The sequence below is a fragment of the Psammomys obesus genome, unplaced genomic scaffold, assembly GCF_907164565.1.
Source record: "Psammomys obesus unplaced genomic scaffold, mPsaObe1.curated_primary_1811, whole genome shotgun sequence".
NCBI lineage: Eukaryota > Metazoa > Chordata > Mammalia > Rodentia > Muridae > Psammomys > Psammomys obesus.
Window position 1 is genome coordinate 14986539 of NW_026596256.1, and position 18015 is coordinate 15004553.

Consider the following 18015-nt stretch of genomic DNA (forward strand, 5'->3'; position numbering starts at 1 on the left):
TTTTTTTTTTCAGGGAAAAAGTTTTAAATTTAGTTAAAGTGTAATTTCCTTAGTTTTTCTTTCGCATATTATGTTTTTGGTGTCATTTATAAGAACTCTTTGCCAAGAATTGGATTTTGAAAGTTGTTTTTTCTCCATCTTTAAGCCTATGATTCATTTTGTGCTAATATTTATAGAAAAGAAGAGGTTTAGAATCTTTTCTGTCTCTTTTTCTCTCTTTCTCTCAAGTCCACCTTTCTCTTTCTCTTATATGTATGTATATATATATATATATATATATATATATATGCATACATGTAATTGTATTTTTTAAGACAAGGTGCCACAATATAGCTGTGGCTGGCCTGGAACTTACTGTGTAGAACAAATTGGTCTCAAATTCACTGAGAGCCACATAACTGTCTTTTGAGTGCTGGGAATAAAGGAATGTGTTTTTAACTCATATTTATATAGTTTTAAAGTTCTCCCAGGACTGACAGTTATTCAACCAGTTAATTATTAAAATAATTGCTGGCATTGAAAGTTTTAAAAAATGCTTTCTTTTGCTCTACTGAAGAACATTAGATAGTAGTTAAGGCTCAGGGGACAAAGGAGCAAAATGAATTTGCTCTATATGACATGCTAGGGATTGCCCTTGGAACTTTATAATATATATTGATGTTAGAGTTAGAATTGTGGACATTTGAGCATAATTTTTGTGGTATGGTGAAAATTTTATTTTGCAGGGGGAAGTGATCCCCCTGTTATAATGTATATAGTGTTATAATGTTAATTGTACTGATGCTTACTAGTTCTTACTAGTAAGAACAGAAAATGTCATTAATTTCTAATATACTTTAAGATTTTGTTGTTCATGAAAAAAGACCACTTCAATAGCTGAACTTATTAAGGAAAAAATGACATAAATTTAGGCTTTAAGAGACAGGACAAAAATTGGGAGTGTAGTACACGAATTTACTTGTGTAAAATGAGTATTTTAGTATCTTGTGAGAGGCACAGTTGTAGGTATTTAGGACACATTTGTTGAATCAGCAACTGCCTTGTTGATCTTTTTTTAAATTTAATTTAATTTATTTTTTTATTATTGGTTACGTTTTATTAACTCTGAATCCCACTCCCTTATTCTCTCCCAATCCCACCCTCCCTCCCTCATCTCCTCCTTGCCCCTTTCCAAGTCCACTGATTGGGGAGGACCTCCTCCCCTTTCATCTGACCCTGTTTTATCATGTATCTTCAGGACTGGCTGCAAAGTCCTCCTCTGTGGCCTAGCAGGACTGCTCCTCCCTTGGGGGGTGGGGAGGTCAAAGAGCCTGCCATTGAGTTCCTGCCAGAAATAGTCCCTGTTCCCCTTACTGTGGAAAACCAATTGGTTACTGAGCTACCACGGTTGATCTTATTGAGGTGAGCAAGGATAAACAATAAATGCAGTCCAGTAAACACTGGATGATGTATCATACAGTGGAAAAGAAGACCAGGTTAGGGCTGTTGGAAACTGCAGCTTGGGAGAATTCAAGCTTCAGTCTTAACAAGGTAGGAATGACAGCTTAACGAGGAAAAGTATTTAGGGGAGGGCTAGAAGCAGGCTATGGCATCTGAGATTCTGAGGACTCATGCTAGCAGAGTAGGAAGAGCTAAGTCAAAGGCTGTTAGGCAGAAAGATGTCAAATGTGTTTCAGTTTTCTGGATTTTATGTTAGTCACAAATCATTTGTGAAGTTCACAGTGTCAAACATAAAACTGACACTTAATGAACACAGCTATAGTAATTTTATGGGTTCCCTTTTCAGGTGATAGGGACACTCTCCAGCTGGGCTTCACACTGTCTTTGAGTAGGCCAGCAAGTATAACGTTATTTTTAACCCCTTTGTAACTCACTCATCTGCCAGGTTAGACCTCTGCAGTATTTCAGGCATTGTGTGTGTCATTAGGCACTTTCCAGGGCTCTCTGACTTACTCAGGACTGAATTTGAGAACTAAGGGCAATATTGGATTTCCAGAGTTAATGTAAGCTAAGTAGTGATGGACACTAAACTACATTGAGAGTTGTATGGAAATCTTTTCTGCATGAACTCCTTGGCTAAAACTGTGCTTTGTACTGAAAGCACCTTTCCCAACTGAGCCATCCTGCTGGTCTGAGCACCACTTAAAAAAAAAAAAAAGAAAAGAAAAGAAAAAGAGAAAGAAAGAAAGAAAGAAAGAAAGAAAGAAAGAAAGAAAGAAAGAAAGAAAGAAAGAAAGAAATGTCTTTGTATTGTCAGTGCCAGTTGATCATCTACTGAACTTAAGGCAATTCATTATAAATTTGATTATTCAGGAAGTTACATTTTTGACAGTCTTATTCTTATTTTAAAATAAAAATACCAGTTGAAAGTAAATATGATTATAGGTATATAGAATTACATATTTAAATCACTTTTCCAGAAGGAACTTGGGGTAGTGATGGTAAAAGAAGTTACATAAAAATAAAAAAATTGACAGTTAAATATGAGTGTAAGTTTTAATGAAAGAATACTATGGGCTTTATTATAGGTAAATTATCTATATATGCTGTGGTTTGATTTTCTCTTTTTGGGTTGTTGATGTTTCCAGTAGTATAAAGTCATTTATTTATATTGTATCTTGATAAAAGTAATTTACCATTACTTTTATTAAGTCACTCTGAAATTATGTAGGATAAAGATAAAGGGGTAAATAAGAAGTATGACTCTTTAATTTTCAATTAATTATTTAGAGTATTCTCAATTTAAAAATGGTCATTGTTAAGCCAGACATGGTGTCACAACCCTTTGAGCCCAGCACACAGGAGGCAGAGGCAGATGGATCTCTGTGAGTTCAAGGCCAGCCTGGTCTACAAGGTGAGTCCAGGATAGCCAGAGCTACACAAAGAAACTTGGTCTCAAAAACCAAAAAAATAAGATGCTCATTGTAACTTGTTTGAAACTTTTTCAGCATGGCTCTGTTCTATTTAAAAACATCCTATTGTAAATTTTCAAAAAAAGTTAAAATCAATTTTAAAGTACTCAAATGAAGGAATATATTAATAAATGCTCTGATTTAAAGTATTTTTTTTCTCTTGTAACCAAGCATACAAGATACAGAAATACTGTGGTACACCTGAGTTTTGTTTTCATTTATAAGATGTGGTTATCTTTCATGCCTAGGGTATCTTACTTTCTCCATTTTTTTATTACTATGACAGCCCCTGATATTACAACTCAAATAGTGACATTAACGATTTAGGACTATTCATAGATTTGGAAGAGAAGCAAAAAACAAACAAACTAATTGAAATCGTATCTAAAATTATGCAGCTAGTACTCTGACTTGTAAACTATTCGGTCTGTACTGAAAATGTTTTTTCTCACAGATGTTAATTGGGTTTTGTAAAGATAAATTAAAGAGTTTTTAAGTACAGCTTGTTTTGTTGGTATCTTTTTTGGTTTTAGTTTTAGTTTTTCAAGACAAGTTTTTTTTTTTTTTTTTTTTGTGTGTGTGTAGCCCTGGCTGTCCTGACTTGCTTTGTAGACCAACCTAGCTCATAATTCAGTGATTCACCTGCCTCTGACTCCCCATTGCTGGGATTAATGGTGTGTGCCACCACGGCAAGGCAAATTGTTAGTATCATATTTATTTATCGGGACAGTGATTTTCTTTTTTCATTTGGACTGTGAATCAATTACTAAAGTGGATTAAAAAATATCAGGGTTTGATTGCACAGCTGTATTTATTTCAATTTTTGTTCTGGTACATAGATTTTTTTTTTGTAGTTTGTATTATTTTATTAATCAAACAAAATTAATCACATATTTTCATTATCAGCTACTTTACACTTTTTTGTTCAACATTATTTTGCTATTTCATTTAAAAACTCTTTTTTTTTTGAATTTTATTTTTTTCTTATCAGTTACATTTTATTAACTCTGTATCCCAGCCATGTCCCGATCCCTCATTCCCTCCCAGTCCCTCCCTCCCTCCCTCATCTCCACCATGCCCCTTGCCAAGTCCACTAATAGGGGGGACCTCCTCCCCATTCATCTGATCCTGTTTTATCAGGTATCTTCAGGACTGGCTGCAAAGCCCTCCTCTGTGGCCTAAGAGGACTGCTCCTCCCTTGGGGGGTGGGGAGGCCAAAGAGCCAGTCATTGAGTTCCTCTTAGAAACAGTCCTTGTTCCCCTCACTATGGATAAACCAATTGGTTACTGAGCTACCACAGGCTACATCTGAGCAGAGGTTCTAGGTTACATTCATACATGGTCCTTGTTTGCATGTCAGTCTCAGAAAATTTTATGAATGTAAAATTTCATTTATACAATTAGTTTCTGCATATTACAAAGCATATTAAATTGATAGCTTTTAATTTAAAAATGAGATACTAGAACAAAAATCGATACTTAATTGCTTAACTTTGCACACATCTCTCGTATTTAAAGAAAGTTCGCTATCTTTAATGCTGACATAGACTAATATCTACTACTTATTTAAGTAAAGAAATAACTAACTTTCAAAGTAAGTAGTTTAGTTGATAAGCACTCCTGTTTTTCATTCCTTTCCATGTCAGTTAATGCTGGGATTTCTTTCATTGTTGTATTTTTTCTTTTTTTAAAATTTAATTTAATTTTATTAATTACACTTTATTCACTTTGTATACCTCCATAAACCTCTCTCTCCTTCCCTCCCTGTCCCACCCTCTCTCCCACTTCTTCATGCATGCCCCTCCCCAAATCCACTAATAGGGAGGTCCTCCTCTCCTTCCTTCTGATTTTAGTCTTATCAGATCACATCAGGAATGACTGCATTGTCATATTCTGTGGCCTGGTAAGGCTGCTCCTCCCTCAGGGGGAGGTGATCAAAGAGCAGGCCAATCATTGTTGTATTGACTGATAATGCAGGCACTGGTTTCATTACTCTGTTTTATTTTGCGGTAAATTGTCATTTTCTCCAACAAAAGTTATTACTCTATTAAGAAACAAAACATTTTGTCTTTGAAAAAGACTTTTATATACTTAAATATAATAACAATAAGTGTAGCTAACTATGCATCATCTTAATTTTTACAGTAATGCTTTTTGTTTTTAAAGCGATGTTGGTACATAGGGGGAGTGTGTTCTCATTCTCACAGACATCCATGACAAACTTCACCTGAAAGCCTTAAGGTTTAGAATATAATACTAGCAACTACCAGCTGCTAAAAATTTTCATTTGCTAACTTTATTCCTTTACCCCTTTGTAATTTAAATGCCTTCATTCAAAGTTTAAGGTAAGGGTATTGTAAAGAATGTAGCATTTTGAGATTAAATGGTGTCCAGAACATACAGTTCAAGGAGTTAGTCCAATGTAATTGGAGGAATTATTAAATGACACTGACCTCATTTCCTTTAGAACAATGAAAATTAATAGTTTCACATTTTATTAGGCTGATACTCCAGATGTAGTATACATTTAATTAAGTGTAGTTTCCTTTTAGTTATGGTATGTGTATCTGTTTTTTGTCGTGAATTCTTTCTAGTTTTACAGTTTTCCACATGTTTTCTTTCACCATTTATGATTTTTTTCAAAGCAGAGCTATAAGGAGTTAAATCACTTTAGCATGCAGCAAAACAGTTCCCATTCAAACAATAAACGCCGTTTTAAAAAGCCTTTAGATCTTCTGTCACTTCATAAATATAAATGTATAAAAACGTTATGCAGTTGTAGTGCCCACCTGCTAATTAAATGCAGATTTTCTCAAACTTGTTTAAAATCTGTCTATTTGTTTCAACTCTTTCTCTGTTCAGAGTACATATGGCCCTTGTGAAACTAATTATGCTTATGGAGCAGCTGTTAAATTTAGTGCAACTAATTTTATTCAATATTTTACATTTTAATTGATTACCTGTGAAGAAATTAGCAAATTAACACGTATTGTACAGTAACTGAATGGCCTTTTATGGTTACTTTCAGATTTAACAGGGAAGCTAGGCACTGATACAATAAAGGCACTTGTAGGGGGTTTTGGTAGGAAAGTTATTGGTAGACCTTGATTAGCTAGTGTGAAATTTTAGGAAGACTGATGAGTGATGCCAAGCATCTGTGTGTCCTGTATCTTAAACATGAGCAGCAGATTGCAAAGTAATAGCTTTTTCACAGAATTTTGGTAACATATGGGCTTATCTGGATCTAAGAAGTCTTTGAAGATCTTTGAACTTGACTAAATGACTTAACCTTTGGCTGAATGGGTGGGTTATGTGTTTTTAGTGGGGGAAGCACTGGCATTCTGTGTTTCTCTTTTTCCTTCCCAAATCTACCCTTTAGCATCTTTCCTTAAAAGTGCAGAGTGGAGAAGATGATCAGGAATTTGTTATTTGAGAATTCCAGTACTTACTCATGGTCCTATTTATAAAAAGGGAAGGTTAAATCTTTTGATAATATTTCAGAAATGAGTATATAGATGTCTATTTTTGTCTTAGATTTTTTAAATTTAAAATGATAACACAGTCAGATCTCACAGGTGCTGTGCTGTTGTTAAACAGATATGGGCAGACTTGGTTTCAGATTTCAATTTTATCACAGATTTTCTGTGATCTTTGATTATTCCAGAGTTCAGTTTTCCCCAAACCAAATCAAAACAAAAAACACATGCCCCCAAAATGGGAGTGGGGTTCGTCTACGCACCAAGAAAGAGATGATAGCGATCACTAAGTACTTGAAAGTAAACATTAACCTGAGCAGAGCCAACATGCTTCTTAAAAATACTGTGTGTTATGGGGTAGAGGGCCTGCGCTCTGGCCCTGGCCTGGCCTGGCCAAAGAGCTGTAGCAAACATGAACACCCTTACACAGACGTTAGCGCATTAGCTAGCACAGTGAATAAAAATGCTCTTGATTTTTATTAACTTTGAATTGTGATAATAGTAAATGTTGATTTGAAAAATAGGCTTAATAAATGTGTGTGGAATTTTGATACATAGTTTTTCAATTGGTCATGTTCGCAGGGAATTACATACCATCAAATACACGGATAAACACTGTTCACACACTTGATGTATACCACTTAATACACTGCTTTCTCATTAACACTGAGAGCTTAGCAACTTTGTTAATCCTTTTGAAGAACCAGCTTTTGTCTTTCACTGTCTCTTGGTGAAGACAGGTAATGTTGGTCTTAGAGAGTCAAATATTTGGGAAACCTGGTGAGGTAAATATGTTTCTTTAAGGTAGACGAAGGTCAATATATAACAAACACTTAAGTTTTGAAAATACTTAAGTTGTATTTGTCATTTTTGAATTGTGAACATGTGTAGTTTGTTCTCCAGAATATAGTTGCTGTTGATGTTAATATTTGAACTAATTAGGGTTTATATGGGTTGGACTGAAATATTAGCCATTGTGATTTATTTCTTTTTCAGTTGTCTTTTTCTTTTCCCTGCTCATCTTTCTTTCTCGTGGTGAACATTGAGCTCAGGACTCTGCCCCCTTCCCCCCATTATGATTCCTGTGGTAAATTTCAAACAGTAGATTTATTAACAAAGTTTCACCCTTTTAACCTTCATATTTGAAAACATTAGGCAGTCATTAAAATGATACATAATCTAAGGAACCTTTTTGTAGCTGTGATTTATTGTTATCATGTACTTATATTTTACAAGCTCAAGTCCTGCTTTCAAGCTTGGTTAAGATCTTTACTATATAACTAATTTAGTCCAGTGCTGATGTCTTCTGTGGGAACTCTCTGTCATGTAGGGAGCGGGAACACGCTTTCTCGTCCTCAGTGGAATCTAGGAATTTCATTGCTTTCCAGTATATTTTTATCCTGTGGCATTTTACTACATGTGTTTAGAGATTAGAACACATCAGGTGATCCCTGCTGCAGAGTTCTACATTCCTCTTGGTTTCTTCCTGGTTTTTACAATTCCTTGTAAAGTCTTGCTATCTTGTCCTTTAAGGCTCCAGAGTCATTAACTTAGCAAGTCCTCCATGTTTTTAAACTTTTCTCTTCCTGCTGTGTGGCAGAAACTAAGGTGGGAAGAAATGGGGGCACTCCAAAGTTCCTTTAATATATTTGTTTTTGTGGGGATCATAGTCTGGTACTGCCTGGCTGAAACAGTTGTTATGTTTTGTGCATGTTTTTCTATGTATGTGCTCATGTTTGATGTTGTGCATGCACATATGTGTGCATACAGCTGTAGGTCAGAGGTCAATCTTAATGTTGTCCTAAGTTACACTCCACCAAATTGTTGAGACAGGGTCTCCCACTGAAACTAGAGTTCCCTGATTTGGTTAGATTGGCTGGCCCCAGGGGTTTTTTTGTTTTCGCCTTCCCAGTGCCATGCTACTACATCTGGCTTTAAGAAATGTTATTATTGTGTTTTTGTGTACAGGGTGTATATGTGTGTGTGCATGCCTGTGTGCTTACACATCAAGGGCCTTAGTATCTGAGCCATGTCCTCAGTCTTTAAAACACTTCTGTACTTTTATTTGTGTTTTCATTTAACGCAGTGCTTAGTGTTTCACTGGTTTTGTGCTTTCTCATTTCCACTGAGAGATTAGCAACTTTGTTAATCTTTTTGAAGAACCAGCTTTTGTCTTTCTTAATCTTCTTTTTTCTTTCATTTTGACTTTTTCTTTCCTTTCCCTCTTACGTGGAGTTCAATTTTCTGTTCTTTTTCTAACTTCTCAACATAGATGCTTACCCTACTTTCATGCTACTCTCTAAATGTGGATTTAGTTGTATAATTTTTTTCCCTCCAACTTAATTTCTTCATTTCCATTTAGTTCAAATATTTAAAAATTTCCACTGTGATTTCTTTTCTTCCATGAGTTTTATAGACATGCATTACTTAATTTCAAAGCCTTTGGAAATTCTGCCTGTCTTATGTTTGTTGTTTTCTTTTGAATTCCCATTAGATGGAACATTTCTGGGTTTTAAGTATGTTGAGATAGTGATTGTGACTTCCAGTATGGTTTATTTTATACAGTATTATCAGTAAATGTGGTGAAGGAATAAATAATGTACAGTTTTGAAGAACTATAAAGTAGAAAAAACGTACAGGTCCAAAATATTGCTTATTTTGTCAGTTACTCAGAACTCACTCACAAATTGTACACAGAATTCTGCCTTTAAGATTTTTACCATTGTGACCTGGCAAGGCTGCACCCAGGCCACAGAGGAAGATGCTGCTGCCAGCCTTGATTAGACCTGATAAGCCAGGGTAAGATAAAAGGGGAGAAGGGGACTAGAGAAAGGGCATTGGGGGAGAAGAGGAAGGGTGGATGGGACTGGGAGGAGATGAGGGAGGGGGCTGCAGCAGGGATACAAAGTGAATAAATTGTAATAAATATATAAATAAAATTAAATTTAAAAAGGAAAAACATTAAATCAAAAAAAGGTTTTTAGCATTGCTTTTTTGTATTTGTTGGCTGTGTTGTTACATGTTACAGATTCAGACTTCTATTCTTTTGTTGGAGATTGAGCTTGCCATTATGAAGTGATGACCTTTCTTTATCTCTCTGTGGTCCTTCTTTAGCATATGCTGGCACAGTTCATGATATTTCCTGTTGCTTATATCTGCATGATAGTTTTCCATACTAAACCTTTCTTTGATTTTTTTTTTTTTTTCAGTTTCATTGTGAAAGTTATCTGTGGTTGTGCTATTTCAGTCTGATCCTATTTTCTTTTTTGTTTATGTTACCTAGTTGGATTATCCTTATTACTAATATGGTTATTTCCAATATATTTAAATTTAAATCTACCATCCTAGTCTTTAATCTGCCAATTTATTCTTTGGTGTCTGTTTGTCTCTGTTTGAGAATTTTTCTCCATTTTTTTTTTTTTTTGCTTCACTCTTTTAGATTTAATTTTCTTTTCTCTGAGATTTTAAATTTGAATTCTTAAAAATTACAGTTTGAATGACTGATCTGAAGATTATAGTATACCCTTGACTTGTTAGTGACTAGCAAAAGTTAATACTTGCATTACTTTATTTTATTTTCAGTCTGTTTTTAAAGGACAGTTTGCTATTTGTCCCCTTGGGGTCCACATTTCTCCCTCTTTGAACTCTTCAAGAAAATCAAAGCCATCATTTTGCTGTGCATTTTTTTAGTGGAGAAGGCTGATGCCAGGTTGATTGCTTTTCCTATTTAGTGACTCATGGTTTCAGAGGTCTCACTCCATAGTTTCAGGGAAGGCCTGGCAAAGCGGAGTGGCTGCCTCACCACAGCCAGGAAAGGGGGCAAGGAAGCACCCTGCTAGCTGTCTCTCCGTCTAAGTAGAAGAATTTAATCCTTTCTGTAAGCACCCTTCCAGATCCAGAGCAATGCATCACTAATCTTTAAGGTCCTTCTCAAAGTAGGTAGATAATCATAATTTGCCATGATAGTCAGTTTTCCGATTCCTTGATGTTATTTTGGTTTTGTAGAGGCTTGAGTTTAGGTGTTTTGTTTTCTAGTTTTTCTTTACCACTAACCCACCAGTGGACATCTCCTTTTCCATAGCGTACAGAGTGTAGGTCTTGTTATACTTTAATTGTTACTTACTTTAATTAGGGAGTAGAATTGTTTCAATGTCATCCTGACATGAAATCTATGGTAGGTTTTATTTAATATATAATTATTTAATTTTAATTACAATTTTTATTTTATAGCAAATGTTATTTTTATATGTAGCACTCAACTTAAGGACTGTTTGAAGTACTGAAGCTATTTTTTGAAAGACAAAATATTAAGGTATCTGTTTTGATTACATGTGTTTAGAACTTATTAGCCAATTAAACTTGAAAAATTGACTTTTGAGGACAGTAATTCATTTTATATAGAGATGTTATGGTTATTCTTCTTATTCTGTAGATATTGAAAGCATTTATCTGGTATAATAGGACAACTTGCTGTCTATTTATTGCTTATATATTGTGTGTTCTAGAGTCTCACATTTTTTACCAAATGGTTCTTTGCTTATAATACATCTCCATATTGGCTTTTGTACTCCAGAGACGTGTAGAGTTATTTATCAGAAAAATACTCATTTAAGGAACTGGGGACAAATAGCATCTTAAATGTTAATATAGTTTACTTTCTTTTTTGTTTGTATGGTCAGAATAGGCAATCTTTTTATTTTGATCTGTTATTTTTTTTTCTTGATAAGACTTCAGATTTGTAAGTAGAGCTACTTAAATACAAACAGAATTGGTCATATGTCTAAAATATAAATCTTCTTCAAATTTGTGTAAAATAATTCTTGTAATAATAAAAAAGTCACTAGCTTAATTCATTTTATTTTGTTTTTAGGTTAATTCTTTTAAAATCTGTATGTGATTTTATGGTTTTTTAAAACTGTATTTTCTAATTTTACTCTGTAACATTTTATTTGCTATCTTTTCTCCCATGGATATTCTTTGGAGTGTCTTTATTATGTGAAAATGATAAGCAAGATTAAGAGGCCCATAGTATGAGAATTAAGATAATGAAAGGATGAAGGTCCTGTAACATTATATAGTGTGATTTTTTAAAAGGTACTATTTTGTTTAATTTGATGTAATGGATCCACCTTAGTTTAATATGTCACATCAACAACATTGTTGGAGGATTCTAGAATGACACAGATTTCTTGAGTATGTTTGGTGAATAAAGAGCAAATTAAGTTTGGAGAACTGCAAATGTTTTCTACAGCAGAGTGCTATGGAAACAAGGGAAACCGGGAGATAACTTTGAAGCTAACTGAACCTTCTTAATTGACTGGATAAATTAAGAGTAGCATTTGAGAAGGAAGGTACTGAGGGAAGGCTGGGTTAGATGATAGTTGACACTTTGCTAATCACAAATTCTAGCATTGCTCCAGTGATCATAGGACAGTGATCATGATCTGTTTGCCTGGGGACAGTGCCAGTTAAACCTTGTTTCCTGGGATAGTACCTTAGCTCCCAGGTTTCTGTTTTTTCTCAGTAGGCATGAGTTGTTGGATGATAGGTGATAGGGTCTTCCTGTTGAAAGCAAACATGACAGGTCATTTATTTTCTTTTTGAGGATCACCTATGGAAAAGACATGGTTTTTGCATTTCAGATTCTTATTTGCTTTCCTGGGTAGTAGAAAGGCAGTGAAATTTGGGTAAGCTGTATGCTAAACTTAGTATCTTAAAGGTTCAGGATCAGAATACTGTTGAGTTTTTTTGTTGTTGTTACTTGGTTGGTGTTTTTATTATTTGTTTGTTTGTTTGTTTGGTTGATTGGTTTTTTTGAGATAGGGTTTCTTTGTGTAGCACTGGCTGTCCTGGAACCAGCTCTGTAGAGCAGGCTGCCCTCAAACTTACAGAGATCCATCTGCCTCTGCCTCTTGAGCACTAGGGTTAAAGGTATGTGCCAACACCGTCTGATCAGAATACTCTTTTATTGCATTTGCTTATGGCAGGAGAGATACATATTTCATAAGTTTCTGACTCAAATGTTACAGATTCCCATATATATATATATACATGATACTATTTTCTAGTATATATATACTAGTAAATATGTATATGTATATAATATATACTGTATATACTATATATAATATGTATAGTGTTTATTAGTATACTACTATAGTATAGTATACTACTGTATTACTATGTATAGTATATATACTATATATACATAGTAAATAGTATCATAAGGTAGTTGGCATTACTCTCAATTTTCAAATAGGGAGTACATCCTCAGAGAAGAAATAACTTATTTGAGAAAACCATTATTTGAGGAATTCTTTATTTTTAAGTTAGTATTTTTCTACGTTATCAACATGTATATTTTGTTTAGAATATAGTTAAAATATGATTTTGCCAAAATGTACACAAGCTATAACCTATAATGTAAACTACTAATGGCTGTATATCTTTCCCAACAGTCTTCTTAGAGAAAAAAAATAAGCAAGCTACAATAAATTATTATATATATAACAGATATCTAAATATAAAAATATTAAGCATTTTTAGATTTTAAAATAGTTTGTCTAACTTTTAAAAGGTTTTGGTTAACATGTATAATTCTATTTGTTACATGCATATTTTATGCTGGTTAACATATAAATTATATACAAACCCAATTTTTAATATATTTGTTGATATATAATTCTATATTTTTATTTTATTTATCAGCATCTATGCATTAATGTCATATTTAAAATATAAATTTATATATCAATGTCTTGATGATTTTCCTGGTTTTCTCTAACAATTTTACTTAATATTTATTTTTTGCTCCATTTCAAATTGAGTTTTGTGCAGGTGATCATGGGAGTCATGTTCTTTTTGTTGTTGTTGTTGTTTAATAATTCATTTATTGCAAGCATTGTCCATCATGCACACATTTCTAATTTTCTTTTTTTTTTCAGAATTTTTATTTATTTATTTTTATTCTTAGTTACATTTTATTAACTCTGTATCCCAGCTGTATCCTGCTCCCTCATTCCCTCCCAACCCTACCCTCCCTCCCTCATCGCCTCCCTGTCCCTTTACAAGTCTACTGATAGGGGAGGACCTCCTCCCCTTTCATCTGACCCTGGTTTATCAGGTGTCTTCAGGACTGGCTGCAAAGTCCTCCTATTTGGCCTAGCAGGGCTGCTCCTCCCTTTGGGCGGGGGCGGGCGTTCAAAGAGCCCGTCATTGAGTTTCTGTCAGAAATAGTCCCTGTTCCCCTTACTAGGGTACCCACTTGGATACTGAGCTACCATGGGCAACATCCGAGCAGAGGTTCTGGGTTATATCCATACATGGTCTTTGGTTGGAGAAACAGTCTCATATAAGACCCCTGTGCCCAGATCATGAAATTATGCAGGCAAATGGTGGGCTCTAGAAAATATCATTCTGAGTGAGGTATCCCAGAAGGAGAAAGACACACATGGTATATACTCACTAATTTAGACCTATAAGATATTATAAACATACTGAAATCTATACACCTAAAGAAGTTTAACAAGAAAGAGGACCCGGGGTAAGATGATCAGTCTTCACTTAGAAAGACATATGGGATGGGCATTGTATGTAGGAGAAAACAAGTAACAGGACAGGAGCTACCACAGAGGGCCCCTGAAAGACTCTACCTAGCATTGTATCAAAGCAGATACTGAGACTCATAACCAAACCTTCGGCAGAGTGCAGGGAACCATATGAAAGAAGAGGGATTTAATATGACCTGGAGAGGATAGGAGCTCCACAAGGGAGTCATGTTTCCATCTTTTGTGTTTACATATCTATTTTTCTAGCACTGCCTTTATTGGAAAGATGTTTTTCATTATTCAGCGTATATTTTAGTGCTTCTGTCAAAAATTACTCTGGCTGAAAATGGTTAATTTCGTAGATCAGTATGGCACTCCATTCATCCGAATATCTGCTTTTATCTGATTGTGTAGTGTGCCTATGTCTTAACTCAGGTACTGTGATAGCTCTATAGCTTTGTTCATCTGCTCAAATGTTTTGAATTTCAATATTAACTTTTAGGATTTTGTGTGTGTGTGTGTGTGTGTGTGTATACATACATACATACATACATATATATATATATATATATATATATATATATGTCATGAAGAATGTCATGGGAATTTTGTCAGAGATTACATTGAATTTGTAAATTGCTTTGGGAATTTTAACTATTCTTTCAGTACTTGAACATGGGGAATTTTTCAGCATTTTTATGTTTTTCATTAGTTTTGTTAAGATTTTGTAACATTTATTGTAGGACTATTTTGCTTAGTTAAATTTGTCTGGGTTTTTATGTTATAACTGTAACAATGAGATTGTGCTCCTGATTTTCTCTTTACTGTATTAAGATGCTACTGAGCCAGCTAGATATAAATCTTAGTAGTAGGGCATGTTCCTAATATTTTTGACACCCTGGTTTTGATTCCTAGGACGACCAAAAATAAAATTAGGTGATACTGAGACATTTTGTTGTTTTAAGAGAGGGTCGTGATATTCATTGTGTAGCAAGGCTTACCAAACCTACTGATTCACATGCCTCAGCTTCCCAAATGTTGGAATCACAGCTTTACGCCATCATGCCTGATTGCTCTGTGCTTGATATGTTGGTTTTGTATCCAACATTACTGAATTCTTTTATTAGTTCTAATTGTCTTTTGGTGAAGTTTTTGGGAGTTTCTACATGTCACATTAGATCATGTACCCATTAGGATAGTTTGACTTCATTCCTTTTTGTTGTATTCCTTTATTTCTTTCTCATGCTTAATTGGTATAAAAAAGACTCTGGCACTATATTCACTGAAAGTCATGAGAGTGGACACCCTTCTCTAGACTCCCAGTTGCTAGATTTTATAATAGTGATTGAATAATTATGAGATGCAGATTCTGTCGTTATCTAACAATCTGTTTTTAATTTCATTCAACATAATTTTTTAGGTCATTTCAGTTCTAGAAGTTTTTTTTTTTTTTTTTTTCCCCCAGAGTTACCGTTACTGAAATTACATAGTTTTTTATTCATTGCAAGCATGGTTATAAGTACTCTTTAAAATCTTTGTTTATTAATTTAAATATCTGACCTACCCAGAGTTTATGTACATTCATTTCATCGCCCCCACCCCAGGAATGAAGCACATTCTATGTCTTTGTTTGTAAACGTACTATATTTGTGTGTGTATATATGTGTGTGTATATCTATCTCTATACATATGTGTGTGTATATATGTATGTATATATATCCTGGACATGTGTATGTATATATATCCTGGACATGATGAATAGCATACTGGTAATACTGCTGTATTCTCCTCAATAATACGATCTCAGCCTTTGTATCAGCGGGATGTTAACTTGGTCTGAGGCTGCAGAGGTCTTGCGCTTATAGGGATAGCTGATATTTTGGTTCCATGCTTTGATTCTTAGTTGTTTAGAGACTGCTGTTCTTAAGATGATTTAGGATTCAGCCACAGGTTTGAAAATAGTTTAATTATAACATTTTTAAATAGCACAGAACTGGACATGTAGCTCAGTCATAGAACACTTACCTAGAATTTTTGGATATCCCCCTTCCTTTTCTTTCAGGATTCACCTTTCATTGTCCCCATTGCCAGCTGGCCTTTGGTGGTTTTTCTAACCAGAATTTTTTTCTGTTGGCATTCCTCTGTTTTGGGTGCACAGCCTTGAGTTTACCCAAAGAATGGAAGCTTATAAAACTGCATCTTTCTTGTTGCTCTTTACTTTTTCAAGAATTTATGTCCCTGCCACCCAACCCCCAGCAGAGTCTTGCTATCTGTGCCTTAATGTAGTTGTTTAGTTATCTGAGGTCTTAGGAGTATTCTAGAGGACATTCTGGTCAGTACTGTGACCAGGACCTGAATTCATCACTTTTTAGCACATAATGTATTCTGCCCAATAAAATGACTCATTTTATATGATTCACTATGTTAGAGTGTGTAAAGTGGTCTTAGCCACACTAAGAAAATAAAAATAATAGTAAATAGGTAGAAATTCCAAGGATAACGGAAGCACTCTTTTTTATAGATTAAATACAATTTATTTGTTATATTACTTGAGGAGACTTAAAACTTTATTTGAATGTTTCAGACTTTTTTGTTGCTAAATATGATGCTATTTGTCTGTAGTTGTACATCTCAGGAGGCTGAGGCATGTTGATTGCTGGAGCAAGGTCAAGAGTAGTCTGAGTAACACAGAAGGAGCTTCAACTACACAAAGGTCCAACAACAACGAAGCAAACAGCAAAACTTCTAAGGCTAGCACTCTGCTTCGTTGGGGGAGGGGCACACTCACCTGTATAACCATGTGTGGAGGTTGGAAATTCATGTTAGGGTGTCCTTCTCAGTCACTTTCCCAGCTTGTTTGTGGATAGAGCTCTCTCACTAATTTTGGAGCTCACCATCTTTGCCAGATGTGCTGGCAAGCAGATCCTTAGAATCTGACACAACCTACCTGTCTCCACACTCAGTGCTGAAGTTCCAGATGCTGGCCACCATGCCCAGTTCTTTATGTGACTGCTGGGGTCAGAATTCAGCTCCTCAAGTTTTCCCAAGCAGCACTGCGTCATCTCCTTATCTCCAATTTGCTAACATTATTTTCTTAGCATGAAATTGGTTTTATTTATAAACTTTAGGTACATAACATGTTGTATATAAAGTCAGATGATTAGTTAATATGTGTATAATCACACATTTTTCCCCTCTGTTTTCTCCACTCACACACCTGGAGATGTTTCCATAGAAAATTTATACTGTAGAAGTATAGTATTACTAATTTTAGTTTTAAGATTATATTCTTCTTACTCAGCTTACATAACACTTTTATCTTATTATTTGTATATCAATTTTTTTGCTTTCTAACATTTAGACTGAACCTTAATTTCCTTCAGGATTGATACCATCTGTATCTCTTCATATAATTTTAATAGAGTGATTATGTGTAGAGAATCATTTATATATTTGGTATGCATAACCAATTTTGAGGTCTAGAATTGAAACTAAATACTCTCATGTAATTTAGGTCAATTGCATTTTAAGTTCAAGGCAGAATAAATCTATTTAATAAAATCTGTTCATTGTAGGTCCAGGTCGAGACCTCGTCCACGATCCCATAGTCGAAGCAGTGAACGGTCCAGTCACAGAAGAACTCGTAGTAGGTCCAGGGACAGGGACCGACGTAAAGTTCGGGACAAAGAGAAGAGAGAAAAGGAGAAGGATAAAGGCAAGGACAAGGAAGCACACAATATCAAACGAGGGTGAGTTGATGTGAGTCTAATGCAGTGACGGTTTAGTGACTCCGGAACAGTCTGCAAATGATCTCTCTCTGAGGTGCTTACTGTTCCTACCCTGGTGGGTAAATTCCATTAAGAGTAAATGAAGATAAGCCATTGCCAGTGTCTTAATTATTCTCTAAAAAAAATTATTAAGCTAATTATAATAACAACATGTAACTCTTCTCATATCCTTTTCTATTTTATTTCTCTACCTTTATTTTAAAGATTTTTTTGTTATTATATATATGTATATACATTTTAATTTATTCAATTTGCTTCCCGATCTTAGCCCCCTGCCTCATCTCCACCCTCC

The 18015-nt window shown here is 34.7% G+C and overlaps 1 protein-coding gene across 1 annotated transcript in view; it reads left to right on the forward strand.

Moving 5' to 3' along the window:
* Rsrc1 (arginine and serine rich coiled-coil 1) overlaps positions 1–18015 on the forward strand; it is a 279466-nt gene that overhangs the window by 20532 nt on the left and 240919 nt on the right. The window contains exon 5 of the mRNA XM_055596771.1: positions 17511–17684. Coding sequence (XP_055452746.1) covers positions 17511–17684 — 174 coding nt within the window. The remainder of the gene's footprint in view (positions 1–17510; positions 17685–18015) is intronic.